At 43.5% G+C, this 20,396-nt stretch overlaps 1 protein-coding gene across 1 annotated transcript in view; it reads left to right on the forward strand.

Moving 5' to 3' along the window:
- The first annotated feature begins 13,303 nt into the window (after positions 1 to 13,303).
- SLC39A8 (solute carrier family 39 member 8) overlaps positions 13,304 to 20,396 on the forward strand; it is a 76,817-nt gene continuing 69,724 nt past the window's right edge. The window contains exon 1 of the mRNA XM_083179022.1: positions 13,304 to 13,824. Coding sequence (XP_083035148.1) covers positions 13,591 to 13,824 — 234 coding nt within the window. The 5' untranslated portion in view covers positions 13,304 to 13,590. The remainder of the gene's footprint in view (positions 13,825 to 20,396) is intronic.

Raw genomic sequence — 20,396 nt, forward strand, 5'->3', positions numbered from 1 at the left:
TAAGTATTTAATGTGTCTAATGTTTACATACACATTTCTACACATAAACAATCACAACAACCACATATGTGTATCCAACATCAACATTAGTTGCAACATATCACTGCAGGGCGACCATGAGGTGTGGCCTGTCCTTCTCCAGGAACAAGGGTCCCCTTGGTGGTTTTTTGGAGTGTGGCCATGCCTCACCCCTTGAATAATTGACATAACAGTACATCCAATGACATATCCAACATTAGTGGTGTGGAGGTTATGTGGGTCCAGGTGTTGTGTAACTCCACTTCCCAGCATGATGTGCAACATTAATTTTTAGATTGTTTTGTTAACCCCTTCCCGACATTTGACGTACATTTACGTCATGGTCGGGAAGTACTTCCCGACACATGGCATAAATGTACGTCATGGATTTAAACTGTCACCGCGTCTATAGACGCGGTGACAGTTTGGAAATGTCTGCTGTCCCTGACAGCAGACATCCCCCCTCGCTGCCCAGGGGGGGCAGGGATGCCCCCCCCGGTCGGCGATCGCTGTGATTGGCTGTTCAAATGTGAACAGTCAATCACAGCGTTTCCTGTGTTACCGGCGGCTAAGCCGCTCGGTAACACGTGATCGGTGCTGTTAAGTACAGCACCGATCACCAGCCCCCCCTCCCACCCACCCGGCAGGTCACCCGGCAGCTCACCAAGCTCACCCGGCAGTCCCTCCTTCCGGTCCGGCAGCCGCAGCGCACGCAGCGCTCCCTCCCTCCCACCCCCCCGTCAGCTGCAGCATTTGATCAAATAAATAAATAAATAAAATCATCAAATGTACTGAAATATATATATATATATATATATATATGTGTGTATATATATATATATATATATGTGTGTATATATATATATATGTGTGTATATATATATATACACATATATATATGTATATATATATATATACACATATATATATATATATATACATATATACACATATATATATATATATATGTGTATATATATATATATACACATATATATATATATATATATATATATATATATAGACAGATAGATAGAAAGATATTCCCGACATATGACGTATATATACGTCATGGTCGGGAGGTACTTCCCGACCGAAGACGTATATATACGTCATGGTTTTAAACTGTCACCGCGTCTATAGACGCGGTGACAGTTTGGAGATGTCTGCTGTCCCTGACAGCAGACATCCCCCCTCGCGGCGATCGCTGCGATTGGCTGTTCAAATGTGAACAGCCAATTGCAGCGTTTTCAGTGTTACCGACGGCTAAGCCGCTCGGTAACACAGTGATCGGTGGTGATCGGTGCTGTTAAGTACAGCACCGATCACCACCGATCGCCAGCCCCCCCCTCCCACCCGGCAGCCCCCCCTCCCTCCCACCCACCCGGCTGCCGCAGCGTCAGCACCCCTCCCACCCCCCCACCAGCTGCAGCGCCAGCCCCCTCCCAAAGCTGGTGAGCAAAATGGGGTCACATGTGGGGGGGTTCCACTGTATTGGTGCTTCGGGGGTCTTGCTAATGCGACATAGCACCCACCATTCATTCCACCACCAAATATCACTCCTTCCCTTCTGAGTCCTGCCATGCACCCAAATGGTATTTTTTGGTCACATGTGAGGCATTGCCGTACTCGGGAGAAATTGGGGCACAGATTTTGGGGTGCTTTGTCTCCTTCATTCCTTGTGAAAATGAAAAATTTTGATCCAGAACTGCATTTTTGTGTAAAAAATTACATTTTTTTACACAAAAATGCAGTTCTGGCTCAAAATTTTTCATTTTCACAAGGAATGAAGGAGACAAAGCACCCCAAAATCTGTGCCCCAATTTCTCCCGAGTATGGCAATGCCTCACATGTGACCAAAAAATACCAGTTGGGTGCATGGCAGGACTCAGAAGGGAAGGAGTTATATTTGGATTTTGCAGCACAGATTCTGGTTGAATGACCCCTGAAGCACCCATACAGTGGAACCCCCCCACAAGTGACCCCATTTTGCAAACTACACCCTTTAGGGAATTCATCTAGGGGTATAGTGTACATTTCAAACCCCCAGGGGTTTCACCAATTTTGATACAACTGGGCAGTGAAAATGAAAAATTAAATTTTTTACACAAAAATGCAGTTCTGGCTCAAAATTTTTCATTTTCACAAGGAATGAAGGAGACAAAGCACCCCAAAATCTGTGCCCCAATTTCTCCCGAGTATGGCAATGCCTCACATGTGACCAAAAAATACCAGTTGGGTGCATGGCAGGACTCAGAAGGGAAGGAGTTATATTTGGATTTTGCAGCACAAATTCTGGTTGAATGACCCCTGAAGCACCCATACAGTGGAACCCCCCCACAAGTGACCCCATTTTGCAAACTACACCCTTTAGGGAATTCATCTAGGGGTATAGTGTACATTTCAAACCCCCAGGGGTTTCACCAATTTTGATACAACTGAGCTGTGAAAATGAAAAATTAAATTTTTTCATTTTCACAGCCCAGTTGTATCAAAATTGGTGAAACCCCTGGGGGTTTGAAATGTACACTATACCCCTAGATGAATTCCCTGAGGGGTGTAGTTTGCAAAATGGGGTCACTTGTGGGGGGCTTCCACTGTATTGGTGCTTTGGGGGTCTTGCTAATGCGACATAGCACCCACCAAAATTCCACCAGAATCTGAGCTGCAAAATACAAAAATCACTCCTTCCCTTCTGAGTCCTGCCATGCACCCAAATGGTATTTTTTGGTCACATGTGAGGCATTGCCGTACTCGGGAGAAATTGGGGCACAGATTTTGGGGTGCTTTGTCTCCTTCATTCCTTGTGAAAATGAAACATTTTGAGCCAGAACTGCATTTTTGTGTAAAACATTTTATTTTTCATTTTCACTGCCCAGTTGTACCACAATTGATGAAACCCCTGGGGGTTTGAAATGTACACTATACCCCTAGATGAATTCCCTGAGGGGTTTAGTTTGCAAAATGGGGTCACTTGTGGGGGGGTTCCTAAATTTTAGCATCTTATGGTGCCTAGAAACCTACATGGTGCCTAAAAAATAATCTCATAAAAAGGAGGCTCCAAAATCAAGTAGGTGCTCCTTCTATTATGAAGCCTGTGGTTTGGTCAACGTGCACACTAGGGCCACATATAGGATATTTATGAAAACAAAAGAATTGGGGGAATCAATTTTTAGTCACATTTCTCTAGTAAAATGTACTGTGTTCCTTAGAAAAATGTATTAAAATTGCAAATCTGCAAAAAAAATGAAATTTTGAAATTTCACCTACACTTTGTTTTAATTCCTGTGAAACACCTAAAGGGTTAACAAACTTCCAAAATGCTGTTTTGAATACTGTGAGGGGTGCAGTTTTTGAAATGGCATCATTTATGGGGGTGTCTCACATACAAGTCCCTCAAAGTCACATCAGAACTGAACTGGTCCCTAAAAAAATCAGTGTTTGAAATTTTCTTGAAAATTTGAGAATTTGCTATTCATATTGTAAGCCTCCTAGTGTCCAAAAAAATTAAAAGGAAGTTGAAATAATGATGGAAACATAAAGTAGACATATGGTCTATGTTAGTTATTAACTATTTTGAGTGGTATGATTATTTGTCTCACAAAAAGAAAATTTAACATTTTGCAAATTGCTAAATTTTCCATTTTTTTACGACATTTTGGTATTTTTCACAAAAAAACACAGACTGTATCGACCCAAATTTACCACTAATTTGAAGTACAATGTGTCACGAAAAAACAATCTCAAAATCACTGGGATAAGTAAAAGCAAAAAAAAGTCATCCCCACTTAAGTGATACATGTCAGATTTGAAAAAAAGGGCTCTGTCAGGAAGGCAAAAACTGGCTGTCAGGAAGGGGTTAATAGTGTGTGAGGCCATGCGGATGCATGCTTTACAAACATAGCTTTAGGCCTATAATTAGTACAGCAATGGTCAACATTTTACTAACTAAGGAGTGCTTAAGCCGCAACAATGTCATAACCCTTAAATAGCACAGCCTAATTGTGAGGTTAGAGGTGAGTCCCCCAAAACCAAACTACCAATTGGGATACAGCATACATTCATCCAATTATGAGTAATTTTTATATTTTTATGTAATATATACAGTATGTGTGTGTCAACAGAATAGTATTTTGGACCATGTTTACAGCATACCCATCTTCAATGTAGTGGAAAAATGTATGTGGCCTTCACACTTAACTTACAAATTCATATTATGTTACAATGCAATAAACATTTATGTATATGATATATTAATTATAATGTGTTTTTCCCCTTCACTACAGACACTGAACAGCACCAGGAGAAGGTGGCCCATATAGTAGTGGAAATGTTCCTGACCATCCTCTACCTAAATATTCTTTTCGCCCAACTGCAGGCCCTTCTTTAATTTTTTTTCCGATTGTTATTTTCTATTATTAATAAAAAAAGTTGATTTTCAGTTAGAAGTTGGCTGTGTTTTTAATCATAAATATGTGAGAGGGTTTGTAAGGGCAGGTACATACAGATGTGTCATGTAAGTTATATTGGTAATTTGAGGTGAGGGGTAATGAATGATGTGTGAATGTGTGTGTTTTGGGGTGAAATAACACATAGTGAAAAGGCATGATTTTTTATTGTTGTTAGATGAAAACATCACACATAACATCAGGGTAGGTATACATGTTAAAAAAATCAGATCAAACTAATTAGGGACATAATTTAGTACATACACACAAACACCAACATAAATTTATTTACAAGTAAAAGCAATGTGGGGACACATAGATAGTGATTAAAATGCCACATTAGAACATAACAAATATACATGTAATGAGGGTTAAAATGTTGTTTTATTAGGGTCTTTACTAAGGTAGACAATTGAGTTAATAGAAAACAATAATTGAATAACAATTAGAATAATTAATTAATTGTCTGAATTATAGTTGAAAGGCAAGATTTGCAGGTCCATATATGTGAAGGGTATGCCAGCGTACACGGACGTACGCTCACTCTCACGAGCGGTGACATAAGCTGAGTTTTCCATTGAAAACAATAGCGACCCGTCCGTGCAAGCTGGCGTACGCTCAGATTCCCGCAAGAAGTCGGCGGGAAGACGGACGAGAGACGTCCGTAAACGGTGGCGTACGCTCTGTTGTACGCCAGTTGTCTGAGTCTAAGGGCTGATCCGTCCGTGTACGTTGGCGTACGCTCAATTGTACGCCACTCCCCTTCGACGTTGTTTATGCCCGTATGTATGCGGCTGATTTGTGGGTGGACTTAACCCCAACGGCCGCGTACGGAGAGCGTACGCTAATACAGAACGTACGCACGTTTGGCCGCACCAACCAGAATAACCTCCTAAGACAGTAGAACAATTTAAACATGCTTGGGATAGGCACAGTGGCGTAAGTTTGTTGAAGAAGCCCGAAGGCAAGACTAAAGTTGGTGCCCCCCCACACACACACAAAGCTAGAGAGAGGGGGAAAATGAGAGAGAGAGAGAGAGAGTAAGAATGAATTATGGAGAAAGAGACAAAGACAGGATGTCAGGGTGACATAGACTCACCCTCCTGCGCTGCAGCATCTCCCTCCCAGCTGCCGGCTCTTTATTTCCACCTTCAGTGACAGTCACCTCACACGCACACTGGCTGTGTGAGGTGGGCTGTCTCCGCGGCCCGACTCCCGGCTCTTTGTCACTGACAGTGACACTGTTGGCTCAGTCCTCCAAGTCCTCAGGCGACTTCTGCCGCGCTGCCAGGCGGCATGGAGGAGCGCGACGCAGCCGATACACACAAGGGAACGGGGAGGGGAAGCTGCGGGGGGGGGGGGGGGGCTGCCCACCCGCAAACGGGGAGCGGGGCTGCCCTCCCGCAACACTGCACGCACGGGTACGGGGGAGGGGGGGTCGCCCGCCCGAATGCACCAATGCACGCCGCACAGGGCTACGGGGGCTGCCCAACCGCAACACTGCACGCATGGGTACGGGGGAGGGGGGGGTCGCCCGCCCGCCGGCCCGAACACTGCACACACGGGAGATGCACGCCGCAAAGGCTGGGGGGGGGGGCACACAGCGCCCGCACTGTGCTGCATACCATAGGCAGCGGCACTAATGAACATCGGAGGCAATGGAGCCAGTGCCCCCTTTAAGCCAGGCGCCCGGCGGCAGATGACTCCATTACCTCCGGGAGTTCCGCCACTGGATAGGCATATGAATATCCTTACAAAGAAATAAGGATTAAAAAGGGTTGAGATTACCTGAAGGGTAAAAAAAGGGGCAGACTAGATGGGTCAAATGGTTCTTATCTGCCATCAAATTCTATGTTTCTATGTTTATGTAGCCCAGGAAATAAACAATCGGACTTCTTGTTAGAACCTGACAGATTGGGTATGGGTCATTGGGTCGACATGCATTGAGTTGACCACTGAAGGTCGACGGGGTTTAGGTCAACACCTAAAATATGTAGACATGGCTATGGTTGACAGGGTAGGAAGGTCGACACAAGCATTAGGTTGACAATGTCAATTACGTCAGTCAAAAGATCGACATGCATTTTTCAAGTTTTTTGACCCAAATTTCGACATAGTCAACACGGGCACCGTCTAAGTGCACCGCGTTCCCTCGCATGGCTTGCTGCGCTAGCGATGCTTCAAGCGCGGTGACTCCATGCGCCTGGCGCACTATTTTATTCTCCCACCACACCATAGTGGATGGTAGGGCACTCAATGCTGCTTGTCGGCACATGTCGGCTCAGAAAATATGTGAAAAACTCTTTTGACTGTCGACCTTGCCATTAATGACCTAATGCTCATGTCAACATTTCAACCCTGTCGACCTTAGCCATGTCGACCTATTTCAGATGTCGAACTAAGCCCTGTCGACCTTCAGTTGTCAACCCAATGCATAAATAGGGTCAACCTAATGACCACATCGACCCTGATTGTATGGAATGAAGTCTGTGGTTATAATTTAACTAAAAAAGTCATTCTGCTGAAGAATTTGCTGATACAAAGTTACATATTCAGGCAGGCCGTAGACTAGTAATCTGTATGTGATGATAAAAATACAGTGGGTGGAGTTGTTTCAAATATGACATGTACCATGTCACCAGCAGATTACATACCCTAGCAGTTTTTTTTTATTTCTTTTTTTTTTAAAGATTCTCATAGTGATAATTAAAGAGAATAAAATCAAAACCATGTGACCTCTCCTACCTTTATTAAGCTCAGCACAACCACAGCTAAGAGCGCAGACAGAGGAGGAGGTAAGAGAGCACACACAGACATATATATCCAGACGGCTGTGCAGCATGGGTACATCTAGAAATAGCTAACCGCTTCTAGATACAGGAACTTCGAGTATAGTTACAGATTTACAATGTCACATACGAGCCAGACAAACATAGCGAGATGTGTTAAGGTTAATTGCTGGGGAGGCACTGGCAAGTATCAGAACCACCATGGCACATTCCTATATAATTTGATGGCGGCTTCTGACTATAAAATAGAAACAATACAAATATAATATTTATAAGTTTTGTATTATTTGCATATTTGTATTATTATTATTATCTTTTATGGCGCCACAAAGGTTCCGCAGCGCCTAACAATGTTCATAAAAAGATTAGTAAAAGGAGTAAACGACGACTTATACAGCTGCATCAAGGGACAGGACACTTTAATAGTCACCAGCACAGCAGAAATTAAGGGCTAGGTGCCGTTGTAGGGAATATAGAGTAGAATATGGTTTAATTAATGATTATAAACAAAACTCTGGAGTGTATGCCAGGTGAGGCTCTGCCTACCCTGACTGCACGTTACTAATGTATATTTGTTACATTTCTGCTAAATTCAGGCTATCAACCATTCAGACAGAGGTATTCGATATTCAAAGGATTTATTAAATATCACTAAAGGCCCATACACACTGGGTGACTTTGAGCTGAAAGCCGCTCAAAACAGCTTTCAGCTCAAAGCCGCCCAGTGTGTATGGCCCGGCGATGACCGGTGAACACTGATGTGCGCTCCTGCATCATCGCCGGGAAAGCCGCTCATCTGCTGGTTATAACAGAAGATGCATGGCTTTGAGGATGACTTTGCATAGCGCTGCGCTATGCAAAGTCGTCCTCCCCCCACTGACAGTGCGGCTCAGTGTGTATGCACTGAGCTGCTTCCCCCCCAGCGATGATAGCGATCATCGCTGTCCATACACACTGGGCATAATCACCCTAAGGGCCAGATGTATCAAGCTTTAAAAAGTGATAAAGTAGAGAGTGATAACCAGCCAATCAGTTCCTAATTGTCATTTTTCAAACCCAGCCTGTAACATGACAGGTAGGAGCGGATTGGCTGGCTGTTTATCACTGTCCATTTTATCACTTTTTGAAGCTTGATACATCTGTTCTTAAGACCCTGTTACACATGGGATTTAGGCTTTTTATGCAATTGGATCGCATCTGAGCCAGGAAGGCTTGGGTGGAGATTGCATGCGATAAATCGTATGCGAAAGGACCACATATGAAATATCACATGCAATCCTTTCACCTGGGAAGGGCCCAGACGGGTCAAGAGGATTGCGAGTGACTTCTCTGCTCTTAGAAGTTGCCCTAATGTATGGGAGCATTAAGATCCAAATACAAATCCTGATAGTTAGAGCTGCATTTTTTTCTCATTTATAAGCAGAAATCATACTGACACACAGGCTGTACAATCCAATTTTCAGATGCCATCTAACAGATCGCTTTTGCAGCCAGTACGACTTGCAGGCTCCGGTGAGATGCATATAGGACCACGCATCACATTGGATCTGCTGTTAATCACATGCAATTTGGATGCTTTTTGTGAGATTGATTGTCGCAATCATATGAAAAGTCTAAATCCAGAGTTGCCTACTTTTAAAGTCTCCTCTCCAGGTGAACCCCAGATAGGAGACTGTCAGCAGAACTTCTGATGTAGAGGGGCTAAAGGGCGCGATTTGCATATTTAGTCATTTTAACGCTGTTGCCAGTGAGATAAAAACATAGAATTTGACGGCAGATAAGAACCACTTGGCCCATCTAGTCTGCCCCTTTTTTAAACATGTTACCTTAAACATGTTACCTCAAACCATTTTTTTGTAAGGATATCAATATGCCTATCCCAAGCATGTTTAAATTGTACTACTGAATTTGCCTCTACCACCTCTGATGGGAGGCTATTCCACTTATCTACTACTCTTTCTGTGAAGTAATTCTTCCTCAAATTTCAGTGCATGTCCTCGTGTTCTGCTGCTCCTCTTCCTGTGAAGAATGTCTCCCACCTGTACCTTGTTAAAGCCCTTGATATATTTGAAAGTTTCTATCATGTCCCCCCTTTCCCTTCTCTGCTCCAAAGTATACATATTAAGATCTTTTAGTCTTTCCTGGTACGTTTTGTGATATAGTCAGGGCCGGATTAACAATGGGCCTGATGGAGCTACAGCTCCAGAACCACTCTCCACATAGGCCTATGTTGTAGCTGAGGGCCAGGGCTTTCCAACGAGCCCAGCCCTGCCTTGCTAGCCTTCCGGGAACCGGATATACCGCCAAGCAAAGCTGGAACGTTTTCCCCATAGGATAACATGGGACCCGCTTTTTCCGACCCCCACCTGGTTCAAGCGGCATCACAGAAGCTCGAGATTGATCTCAGACCAATCTGGTCCATATGGGTTCATTGGTTCTAGAGATATTGTGGGTTAACCAATATTTTTCATTTCTGAAATGTAATTTCATGGCTGTTCATGTAGTTTGAGGACAAATTTCACTGGAACCAAATGGCCCAGTTTCACGGGACCAAAATCACTTGAAGCCAACATGTAAATTGGTCAGTTGGTTCCGAAGATATAGCTGGTTGTTTAAGGGGGGGGGGGGGTAGTTTTCTCTCCTCCTCACACCAGAAAATGCAGGGACTAAGCCGGTGTAATCGGGGGCCAGCCCGGGAAAATCCCTGCATTTTCTGGTATGAAAGGGGTATTATTTCAAATAGCAGGGACCTGCATTGCTCTGAATACAGCCGGGCAGCCCCCTGCTCTCTGCCTGGCTGTCAATGGCTGTCATTTCTGTCCTGTGGCGGCTGTCCCCCAGTTATTGCAAGCATGTATTCCCCCTTGGCAATGAGCGTGCAATCCCACATGGCAATGAGCATGGAACCCCTGGCAATGAGCATGGAGCCCCTGGCAATGAGCATATAGGTAAGCAGCACTAATGTAGCAATATTTTTAATAGGCATTATGGTGTTTGGCATAATACGCAACGGACATTATGGTGTGTAGCTTAACATGTAATGGGCATTATGGTGTAAATTTTTAATGCGTGCCTTTTGCGCGCAATGCTCCTGTTTATGAAGCATATTGTGCATTATTGCTCAATCTGTTTGGTATAGTGTGTATTTTGGCTCAATCCATGTGGCAAAATGTGAATTTTGCCTTAATCTGTGTGGCATAACGTGAATTTTGACTCAATCCGTGTGCCATAGTGTGAATTCTGGCTCATTCCATGTGGCATAATGTGTAAGAGGCAAGTACAGTATAAGGGGGTTACTATTGATTTGTTGCATGATTAGTATATGGGGTATATGGTGTGGTAAACTTAGGTGACAATATAAAAGGTGCTGAAATGTTGTCTACCAAGTTTTGGCGCCTCACCCCGCAAGTACCTTAGGGCATTGGCATACTGTGGGAGCACCTTTGGAGGGCACCCGCCAATATATCTCCCTGCATTTGTCCTATGCCAGCCCCCGTTTCTTTCCGTGCATATATAATTAGTTGAAAGTATTTACACAAATAGAGACACACCCATGAGCAGACCACCTAAACACTGGTCTTGCCCCCCCTTACATTATTAAGTGCTGGCCACAACCCCTATTATTGCACATAATATGCCCTTGATAATTTCCAGCTCCAGGCCCATTTAGACCTTAATCTGGCACTGGATGTAGGCCATGCACCATTTTAGTTGCCCTTCTTTGTACAGTCGCTAATGTATTTAAATCCTTCTGGAGATATGGCCTCCAGAACTGAACACAGTACTCTAGATGAGGTCGTACCAATGACCTATACAGTGGCATTGGGGCAAATGTATTAAGCCTTAACAAGAGATAAATTCAAGTGTGATAAGGAGAGATAAACGTCCAGCCAATCAGCTCCTTACTGACCCTTCTCAAATACAGCCTGTAACATGGCAGTTAGCAGGTGATTGGCTGGACGTTTATCTCTCTTTATCACCCTTGCATTTATCTCTTGTTAAGGCTTAATACATCTGCTCCATACTTCTTTCTTTCTACTGCTGTTACCTCTCCCTCTGCTGTTACGCACCTCTTATTTAATAAATCCTATGAATATTGTATACCTCTGTTTGAATGTCTGTTAGCCTAAATTTAGCACAAATGTAACAAATAAACATCAGTAATTGCAGAAATTTTAGACATACCCTTAACTTTAGTCCTATACTTGTGCTTAGGGTATAGCTGCCACCCCATACAAAAACCTACCTAGCCCTTAATTTCTGCTGCTTTGATGACTGTGCATATGCAGCTATGGCCCATCCATTCATGGTCATACACAAACCCAGCGCATCTCCACATGTAAGGGCTTATGTAGACTGCAATGGGGTGCTCTCATTGTAGGCTATGCCAAGTTACACACACATGTAATTATGCCTGTTTTTATAAGTGTATTTTGCACATACAATAGTATAGGGTTTATGCAAGTGCCGGTTAAGAATTGTAGGAAAGGGGGTAGAAGAAAGAGGGCTCTCTTTGTTGGGGCACTACTTATAACTTTTTAAAATTTACTTTTTTATTAGATATGCATTAAAATCTTAGACCATACAGCTGCTTATGATTGGGGACGATTTACGGTGAACATTGTATAAAGAAAGGGGGTCATTGACCTATATATTAAATAACAGATGGATTGTGATTTTTTATATATTCAACTCACACGCAAATCCAACACATTAATAGGTTAATACCGAATCAATTTACTGTGATGACTTATTAATGAATTAATACAATTGCATCCAAGGCTCTGGGGAACACCACCAACTAAGTTTTCTGCTTGGTAGACAACTACCTAGGGGGGAAATTTACTAAAGGAAATTTGTAAAAAATAGGTGTATTTGTATCCAGAAATTCACTTATTTTTGACATTTACTATCTCGAAAATACGGCAATTCGTTTATCCATTGATAGCACATCAATACTAATACGAAGTGCCATATTTTTGGTATAGTAAATGTCAAAAATAAGTGTATTTCTGGATACAAATACACCTATTTTTTTACAAATTTCCTTTAGTAAATTTCCCCCCTAATGTCCGAGTAATATTTACATATGTTGGTTTCACATCTATGCGATCAAATAAGAAGTCAGTGCAAAGTATTTTTCCCATTTACCCTTTTTCTTCCTAAAAAATTTTGTTTAAGAACCCAGCAAATAAATAGGCGCAGGCCAGCCACAAAGGTGCATACAATAATGCATATTGATAAATATAAACATTGCGTTCAAGTCTGAATTGCATCCATATTGTACATGAGTTAACTCATAATGTAGAGTACATCTCAGAAATAAATACATTATACACAGTAGATTAAACTGAGTAAGATGAAACCATATAGGTTCATTTACAGTCTTCTTATTTGCTTTTGTTTAGTATTTTTAGCTGTGTGCTAGTATTTCACATAGTTATGGAGCTTCCATTATTACCTTCCACACCTGCAAACCTTACACCAGCTTCCTCAAATGTTTTGTACTATATTACATAGTACTCAACCTATTATTATAGATGTTAAGACAACAACCAGCCAAACCTATTATGCACTACACAGTTTTAAAGGCAAAAAGGAAACATTGTACTGTAGTGCTGGGTTCCACAATAACCCATTAAAAGAGTTCAGGTCTGGAAGAAATTGGCGTGCCTCTATTTACCGGTTACATGATGCCAGGCAATATCTGAAGTAGTCAAAAGAAAGAAAATCCCCATCGGACATGGAGGAATAGAACAAGCAGTACACAGAGTTCTTTGAAGAAACAAACCTGTATCCTTGCATTGAGTGAGGTCTGAATAACTATGTTTTCTTGCAGTTGTAGGTTGTAGTATATTTGGACTTTTGCTTGTTATTATGCTATTTAATTGTGAGATATTATTTATATTATATATTCTGGGGGGATTTTTTTGAGTATGCAAATTAGGTAGATAAAAAAAAAAAAAAATACAAAAAAACCACAAGTTTCTTATCTCCTGCAGGCTCAGAAGACAGCTTGTATCATCTGGCATCTGACGGGAGTGAACCTCAGACCGAAGTAACTAGCTGAGCAAACAGCGGTTAGTGAAAGTGCTGAAAGACACCACGTGGAAGAAGCCAGATACCAACAGGCACAGAATTGTCAACAAGGAGCCATAGATCTGTGTGCAGTGAGAGAGCAACACAGATCTCAATGCTAGCAGCTATTACACTGTATAAGTGTGTATACCCTTTGTTTATATTCTGTAGCCACCTAGCCTGATTGTATAATTGGGCACCAACCTGTATGTGACCACTGTAGCTTAGTTTTAATTATCCAGCACCCATTAGTTCATATGAATTCCTGGGGAAACTCTGGAGGTATGTGGGGTTCCCTACTCCTGACTGCAGGTGTGTGGCTAGGGATGGCTCATTCCCAGGGAGCACAAAACAATTCAGCCATGAAGCAGGAGTTCATCCAGGCAGTGTTGCGCACCTATGGAATGAATGGGCACCTCAGTGCCAGCAATGTCACCAGGATGCTGGACAGCTGTGAGAATCCATTGGAGCTACAGACATATTTCAACACGGTAAGAACTTAAATGCAATAGCTTGGCTGTAGTTGTGGAACTTCAAGAATGCTGTCAGTCTGTAGTAACTTAGAGAATTTACACATTTTTATCTATTTTCATTGATTTCAAAACAATTTCAATCAATGTTGGGTTTCGTGGCTGAAATACACAATCTAAGGGCATAGGCGTTTCTATAACGGGTGCAACGTGTCTTGAGTCAATCTCTTGAGTCCAGGGGGGCTAAACACACTGCTTGAGTCCAGGGGGCTAAACACACTGCACCCATGTTTTATACTTATCTTTCTGGAATTCTGCATCGGATGCTGAAGTGGTGGCAAAAATCACAGCCAAAAATGGCAAAAGCGCAAGCACAGTAGTAAAATTAGTGGTACTCTTTACCTAGAAGGGTGCCCACGATTTTGATCGTGGGCATCGTTAGAAAAAAAAAATCGCGTCGGTCGCATCGCATGCGACCAAAAAAATCGCATGCGATGCGACCGACGCGATGCCCGCGATTTCCCATAGGGAACAATGTTAAATGTCCCAATTGACCCGATTTTCCTGTTCAATGTCTCAATTGACCCGATTTTTCCATAGGAAACAATGTTAAATGGCCCACAGAGGCCAAATAGGCACCATGAAGTGTGAAATGGCCCCCACAATTGGCCCCCGAATCGTGGCGAGCGCAGCGAGCCCCGCGAGGGGACGCGGACAGCTGTGAAGCCCGCAAGGGGACGCGTATACCTGTGAAGGTGTCCGCGTCCCCTCCCGGGGCTCGCTGCGCTCACCACGCTTCGGGCTCGGTGGCTCGCTGTGCTCGCCACACTTTCTATTCTCAACTCCACGCCGATGTGGATAGTGGGGGTATGAAAAGGTCGTAGGACGCGTACCGCCGCCCCTCGCGGGCTCGCTGCGCTCGCCACGCTTCGGGTTGACGTTGATCGTGGGGTGGCGTTAACAATTGTGGGGGCCATTTCACACTTCAGGGTGCCTATTTGGCCTCTGTGGGCCATTTAACATTGTTTCCTATGGAAAAATCGGGTCAATTGAGACATTGAACAGGAAAATCGGGTCAATTGGGACATTTAACATTGTTTCCTATGGGAAATCGCGGGCATCGCATCGGTCGCATCGCATGCGATTTTTTAGTGCATGCGATGCCCGCGATGGCCGCGATGGGCGCCCTTCTAGGTAAAGAGTACCAAATTAGTCACTGGAACATGGCGGGCACCATGGTTCTGGAGACCTGGGCATGTGCAATAGACTGGCAAAATGCTAGAGCCTGCTGAAGCACGGAGAGGAGGAGGCCCAGCTGGAGTCTGCACAGGGGTCCGCTTCACTGTTAAAATGTACCTGTTTAGGGGGGTATTTTTCAAAGAGTGGAGAGAGATAAAGTACTGACCAATCAGGTTCTAGCTTCCATGTTACAGGCTGTGTTTTAAAAATGACAGGAGCTGTTTGGTTAGTGCTTTATCTCTCTCCACTTTATCTCTCAAAGGGTCAGATGTATCAAGCTTCAAAAAGTGATAAAGTGGAGAGTGATAAACCACCAGCCAATCAGCTCCTACCTGTCATTTTTAAAATCAAGCCCGTAACATGACAGGAGCTGATTGGCTGTCTATCACTCTCCATTTTATCACATTTTGAAGCTTGAAACATCTGGCCCTCAATGCTTTGATAAATCTTCTTAGTATCAGATCATTTTTGATATCCATTACTAAATGTTAGTAAATACGAATTTGACCCTTGTAAACCCAACTCTAGTTGATTTCCGTTGATCTAAATTAGATGGAAATTGACCTTTAAAAAAATAATATATACCCCGTGTCGTCCCACAATAGCTGTATAGTCACAGGTTGTTTGTTACCTTAATAGTCCAGATATGATCAGAACAGTTATTACAAATTATGCTTTTCCTGTGTTTTACTTTTGTTTTGTTATCTCAAATTGCTGAACATCATGATTATAACAAATATTATAACATTAGATATTATATGTATATGTTAATTATTTTATAAATAATTTCGGTACTTGTGTAGTTTCACAGCACCACTTATGTAGTCAGCGTAGTGTCCTTGTCAGCATCAGCGTCATGTTCCCGCAGCCAGCGTAGTCTGCTTGTGTCTGTGACTGTGTGTACGTTCACGGCTAACCGGAGCTTACGCAGTTAGCGTAGTCAGCATTATGCAGTTAGTGTAGTCAGTCAGCGTTACGCAGTTAGTGTAGTCAGTTTGTGTCACCGCTTATTACATTGCGTGGGAACCATTGACTATTTTTAACCTGCCTGACATGACAGGTGTGAATGTGTTTCTGAAACACACCCACTATCAACGTCAGCCCGAAGCTTGGGAACAAGATGCGTCCTCCTGACCTGTTCATATCCCCACAGTTCCTTTTATAAAGTGTGGCGAGCCCCTAGAGGGGATGCGGAAAACGAGCCCGAAGCGTGGCCAGCGCAGCGAGCCTTTACTTGTATTTACTTTACTTGTATTCTGCATCCCCTCGCAGGGCTCGCTGTGCTCGTCATGCTTCGGACTCGTTTTCCATGTCCCGTCGGGGGGGCTCGCTGTGGGCTCGGTGGCTCACTGTGCTCACCACACTTTATAAAATCAACTCCACACCGACATGGGTAGTGGGGGTATGAACAGGTCGGGAGGACACGTACCGAACAGGTCGGGATGACATGGATAGTGCGGGTTTGAAAATGGAGGCATTTGCCAGTATTTAACATGGAGCACTGGCAAATGCATCCTTTATTGTGCATGAGATGCACTTGCACCCACACCCCCCTATGTGCACGAGACGCACGCATGACTGAACCCCTAACCCAGGGGCGGATTTAGGGAGGAGGGCGCCCCTAGGCACAACAATAATGTTTACTAAGTAGGACAGTTTATAGGGGCAGTATCTGCATGTCCTATCCATTTACACTCTATTTAAGATGGAATATATTACAATACAGTGGATATTTTGCAGTTATTGGTACATTTTGGGCTGACAGTACTATCACAGGCATCCAAGTGCCGCCCCCAAACATGTGCCGCCCCTAGGCCGGTGCCTCACGTGCCTAATGGGAAATTCGGCTCTGCCCTAACCCCAACTGTCTCCCTGAATGCTTGTGCGTCCCAGGCAGAAGCATATTATCTAGTGTGTACGCGCTATATTAATGATGCGCTTTTCTGTAGGCCGTTAACGATATACTCCACCATCTGTACTGAAATAGTGGCAGGTATCCACTGCAGCAGGCTGTGGTACTGCAAGGGGAAAGCAGTAGGAGAGACATGCAGCAGACATGTATCAGATGCTGTCCTTCCTACCATGTGCGCTGTCTATGAGGCACAGAGTGATGATATCACTCACCAGCGCCCCAGAAGCTCCAGTTGTTGAAGAGGTGCGCTCAGCACCTGTCTTCTTCTGGCAGCAGCATCAGCCTCCAGGCTGGCTGTGTCCCCCTGCGCTCCACGTCCCAGTCCCTGCACGCTGTGCCCTGAGAGAAGCCTTCAGCGCTAGTGTGCAGAGGGGATCCCCATAGATCCTCACAGATGCATCCTCAGCCCCGACAGCACTACCCGGCGCTATACAGAGGAACTCTCACCTCCATAGAGAGTTCCTCTGTATAGCGCCTGCAGCTTTGTTATAGTGATTATTGATTAATTATTTATCTTCTACTACCGTGTTATTCCTCTTGCGATTCCCTTTACTGAATGCAATTGGAAACAAGGCTGACAACAGAAATATTGTGTTCCCCTATCCCTCCCTGATAGCAATAGTATAATAACAATATTATAACATCAAATATGAGACACTGTAATACTCATACCTCCCAATTTTCGCAGGACTGACCCTTTTTTTTGTGTGTGTGTGTGTGGGGGGGGGGGGGGGGGGGGACAGACTGTCCCGTCTGGGGCTGGCAGTGTCCCACAGTGGAAGGGGGGCTGTTAGGAGTCCTAACTAAATAATAGCTAAGCGTAAGCACTATGGCTAAGAAACATTTTGCTTAGACACCTGGACATTTCTTATTTCTCCTAAATAAAAACAATCTTAATTCATAAGTTATTACTGAGAAACTAATTTAATGATGTCATTTGATGTCATTTTTTGCTTTTTGGAGACAAGATGTCTGTAAGGTAACAAAACAATGCATATTATGAGGATGTCTCAGTCTCATCTGGAACTGTTATTGTTCAGTTACAGATTTCACTATTTGCACAATGCCTGTTTGTTTTGTCCCTGTTGAAACAGGATCAAGAAGCATGATCCAAAATAAACATGGTCAAGCTAAAGTTATCTATAAGAGACATTCAAACAGCATGATTCATATCAGAAGAATCTGCTCAGAATGCATTCATATGGCATCAGATCAATTAATAATAAGGCGTGATTTTACCATCTATACAAGACATAATGGGCGAAATGTAATAGGGTGAGATTTTTTAGGTGTCTTAAAAATTACACCATATCGAACATGCCACATTTGCGATTTTTGTCTGAAAATCGCAAATGTAATATGGGCCCTTATTCAGATCTGACCGCAGTACAAATTTGTTCTCAAAATGGACAAAACCATGTGCACTGCAGGTGGGGCAGATGTAACATGTGCAGAGAGAGTTAAATTTGGGTGGGATGTGTTGAAACTGAAATCTAAATTGCAGTGTAAAAGTAATGTAGCCGGTATTTACCCTGCACATAAACAAAATAACTCACACAAATCTAACTCTATACATGTTACATCTGCCCCACATGCAGTGCACATGGTTGTGCCCATTTTGAGAACAAATTTGTACTGCGATCAGATCTGAATAAGGGCCATGGTGCATTATTTTAGCCAAAATCAGATTTATAAGTCACGAAAATGTGCGCATTTTAGGTGTGTGGTTTTTAGTAATGATAATGTGCATTTTTTTTAGACATGGAAGGCTCTTAGACCGGAGGACAAAAAGTGTAGGGGTGTTTTGGAACCAGCACCAGGCTCCAACAGCTAGTGGTATCATGACACAGCCGGGGGACACTTTTTATGCAAGGTTCCCCGGCCATCACATGAACATCATGGCTGGTCAGGCTGGTCAGCCCTGGCACCAGGGGTACCTGGGGGAGCAGGGTACCCACCTCCAATAAAGGGGTTCCCCAGGGTTCACCCTTCTAGGACTGAAGCCCGGGACTGTCTTGGGCGTCCCAGGGTGTGGACCCCGGGCGAATGTGTGTAAAGAAAAGATGAAAACACATTACTTTTTACAGGAGAGCTACAAGACCCAGCATGATGGTATTAATGGTCCCGCTGGGTCTTGTAGGTCACCTGTAAAAAGAATATGACAAAAAAGACACACACACCGTGAAAAGTAAAACTTTAATATCACTCCTTTTACACATCTCAATCACACTGAGGGGCAGATTTATTAATCTCGGTGATAACCTGTCTGTTTTTTATCACCGGCCAAACAGCTCCTAACTGTGAAGTTACAGGCTTGGTTTGAAAAATTACAGGTAGGAGCTGATTGGATGGTGATAAAACCCAGACACTTTATCACTTCACCGAGCTTAATAAATCTACCCCACAGAGCCGGCCTTATCCAATTTGAGGCCCTAGGCTAGATTTTTGTTGGTGCCCCCTAGCTGATGATACCACCACCAAACTTAGCGTTTAGACCAGTAATAGCTAACCTTGACACTCCAGCTGTTGTTGAACTACACATCCAAGCATGCCCTGCTACAGTTTTGCTATTTGGCCATGCCAAAACTGATGCAGGGCATGCTGGGATGTGTAGTTCAACAACATATGGAGTGTCAAGGTTAGCCATCACTAGTTTAGACACCAAAAATAACAGGCCAGCATGATATTTATTTCAGAGAGGTAATGGTTTGTTCAGGAAGAGTGTAACAGTGCGAGTTCCCAATAAGAGTTTCTGAGCAGACTGATGACTGAGCAAGCTGCTGTAAACTTTCCCTGTGTCCTGCACAAACAGCAATGGCAGTCCTCATTTTTCAGGTTAATTGAAAGTGGGTGACTACTGGTTACATAAAAGGGTATGTCAGCTTTGTCAGGTCTAAAAAATTATGAGTGAGTGCAGAATATGAGGATACAAAAAGATGTCTTATGTAAGCAAGGAGTATGATGTTAAATTTAAGTTGCACTTTCCTATGGTCACTGGCTGTCTAACAAGCTAAACATAGATGTTTTACCAAGAGTTCCCCCAGCTTTCACTGAATAAATTAATTTATAGTAAATACATACAGTATGTACAGGGTGGGTCATTAACAGCTAGTATACACATATTTCAACATTTACCTTAGTTTGGACAAAGATAAAGAAAGCATAAGGGAAGTTTGCAGGAAAGTTGAGTTCTATGAGCGTTACAGACTGCACTATCATGCTGGCTGGCTGCTTGAATCTCCAAATTTGAAACTGCGCCACCTGGGATGTGATGTTGGCGCCCACGCCGCTGGAGCAGGAGGAGCTGGGAAGGGGAACATGACACACTGACTACTGGCCTGTCCCTCCTTCTTCTCCTAGTGCGTGCTGTGACGGCTGGTGGAGGCAGGACAGTCAGTGTCAGCGTGGGCTGCGTGAGTCCTGAGCGTCACGTGGGGGTGCA

The sequence above is a fragment of the Crinia signifera genome, chromosome 1, assembly GCF_055691185.1.
Source record: "Crinia signifera chromosome 1, ASM5569118v1, whole genome shotgun sequence".
Classification (NCBI taxonomy): Eukaryota; Metazoa; Chordata; class Amphibia; order Anura; family Myobatrachidae; genus Crinia; species Crinia signifera.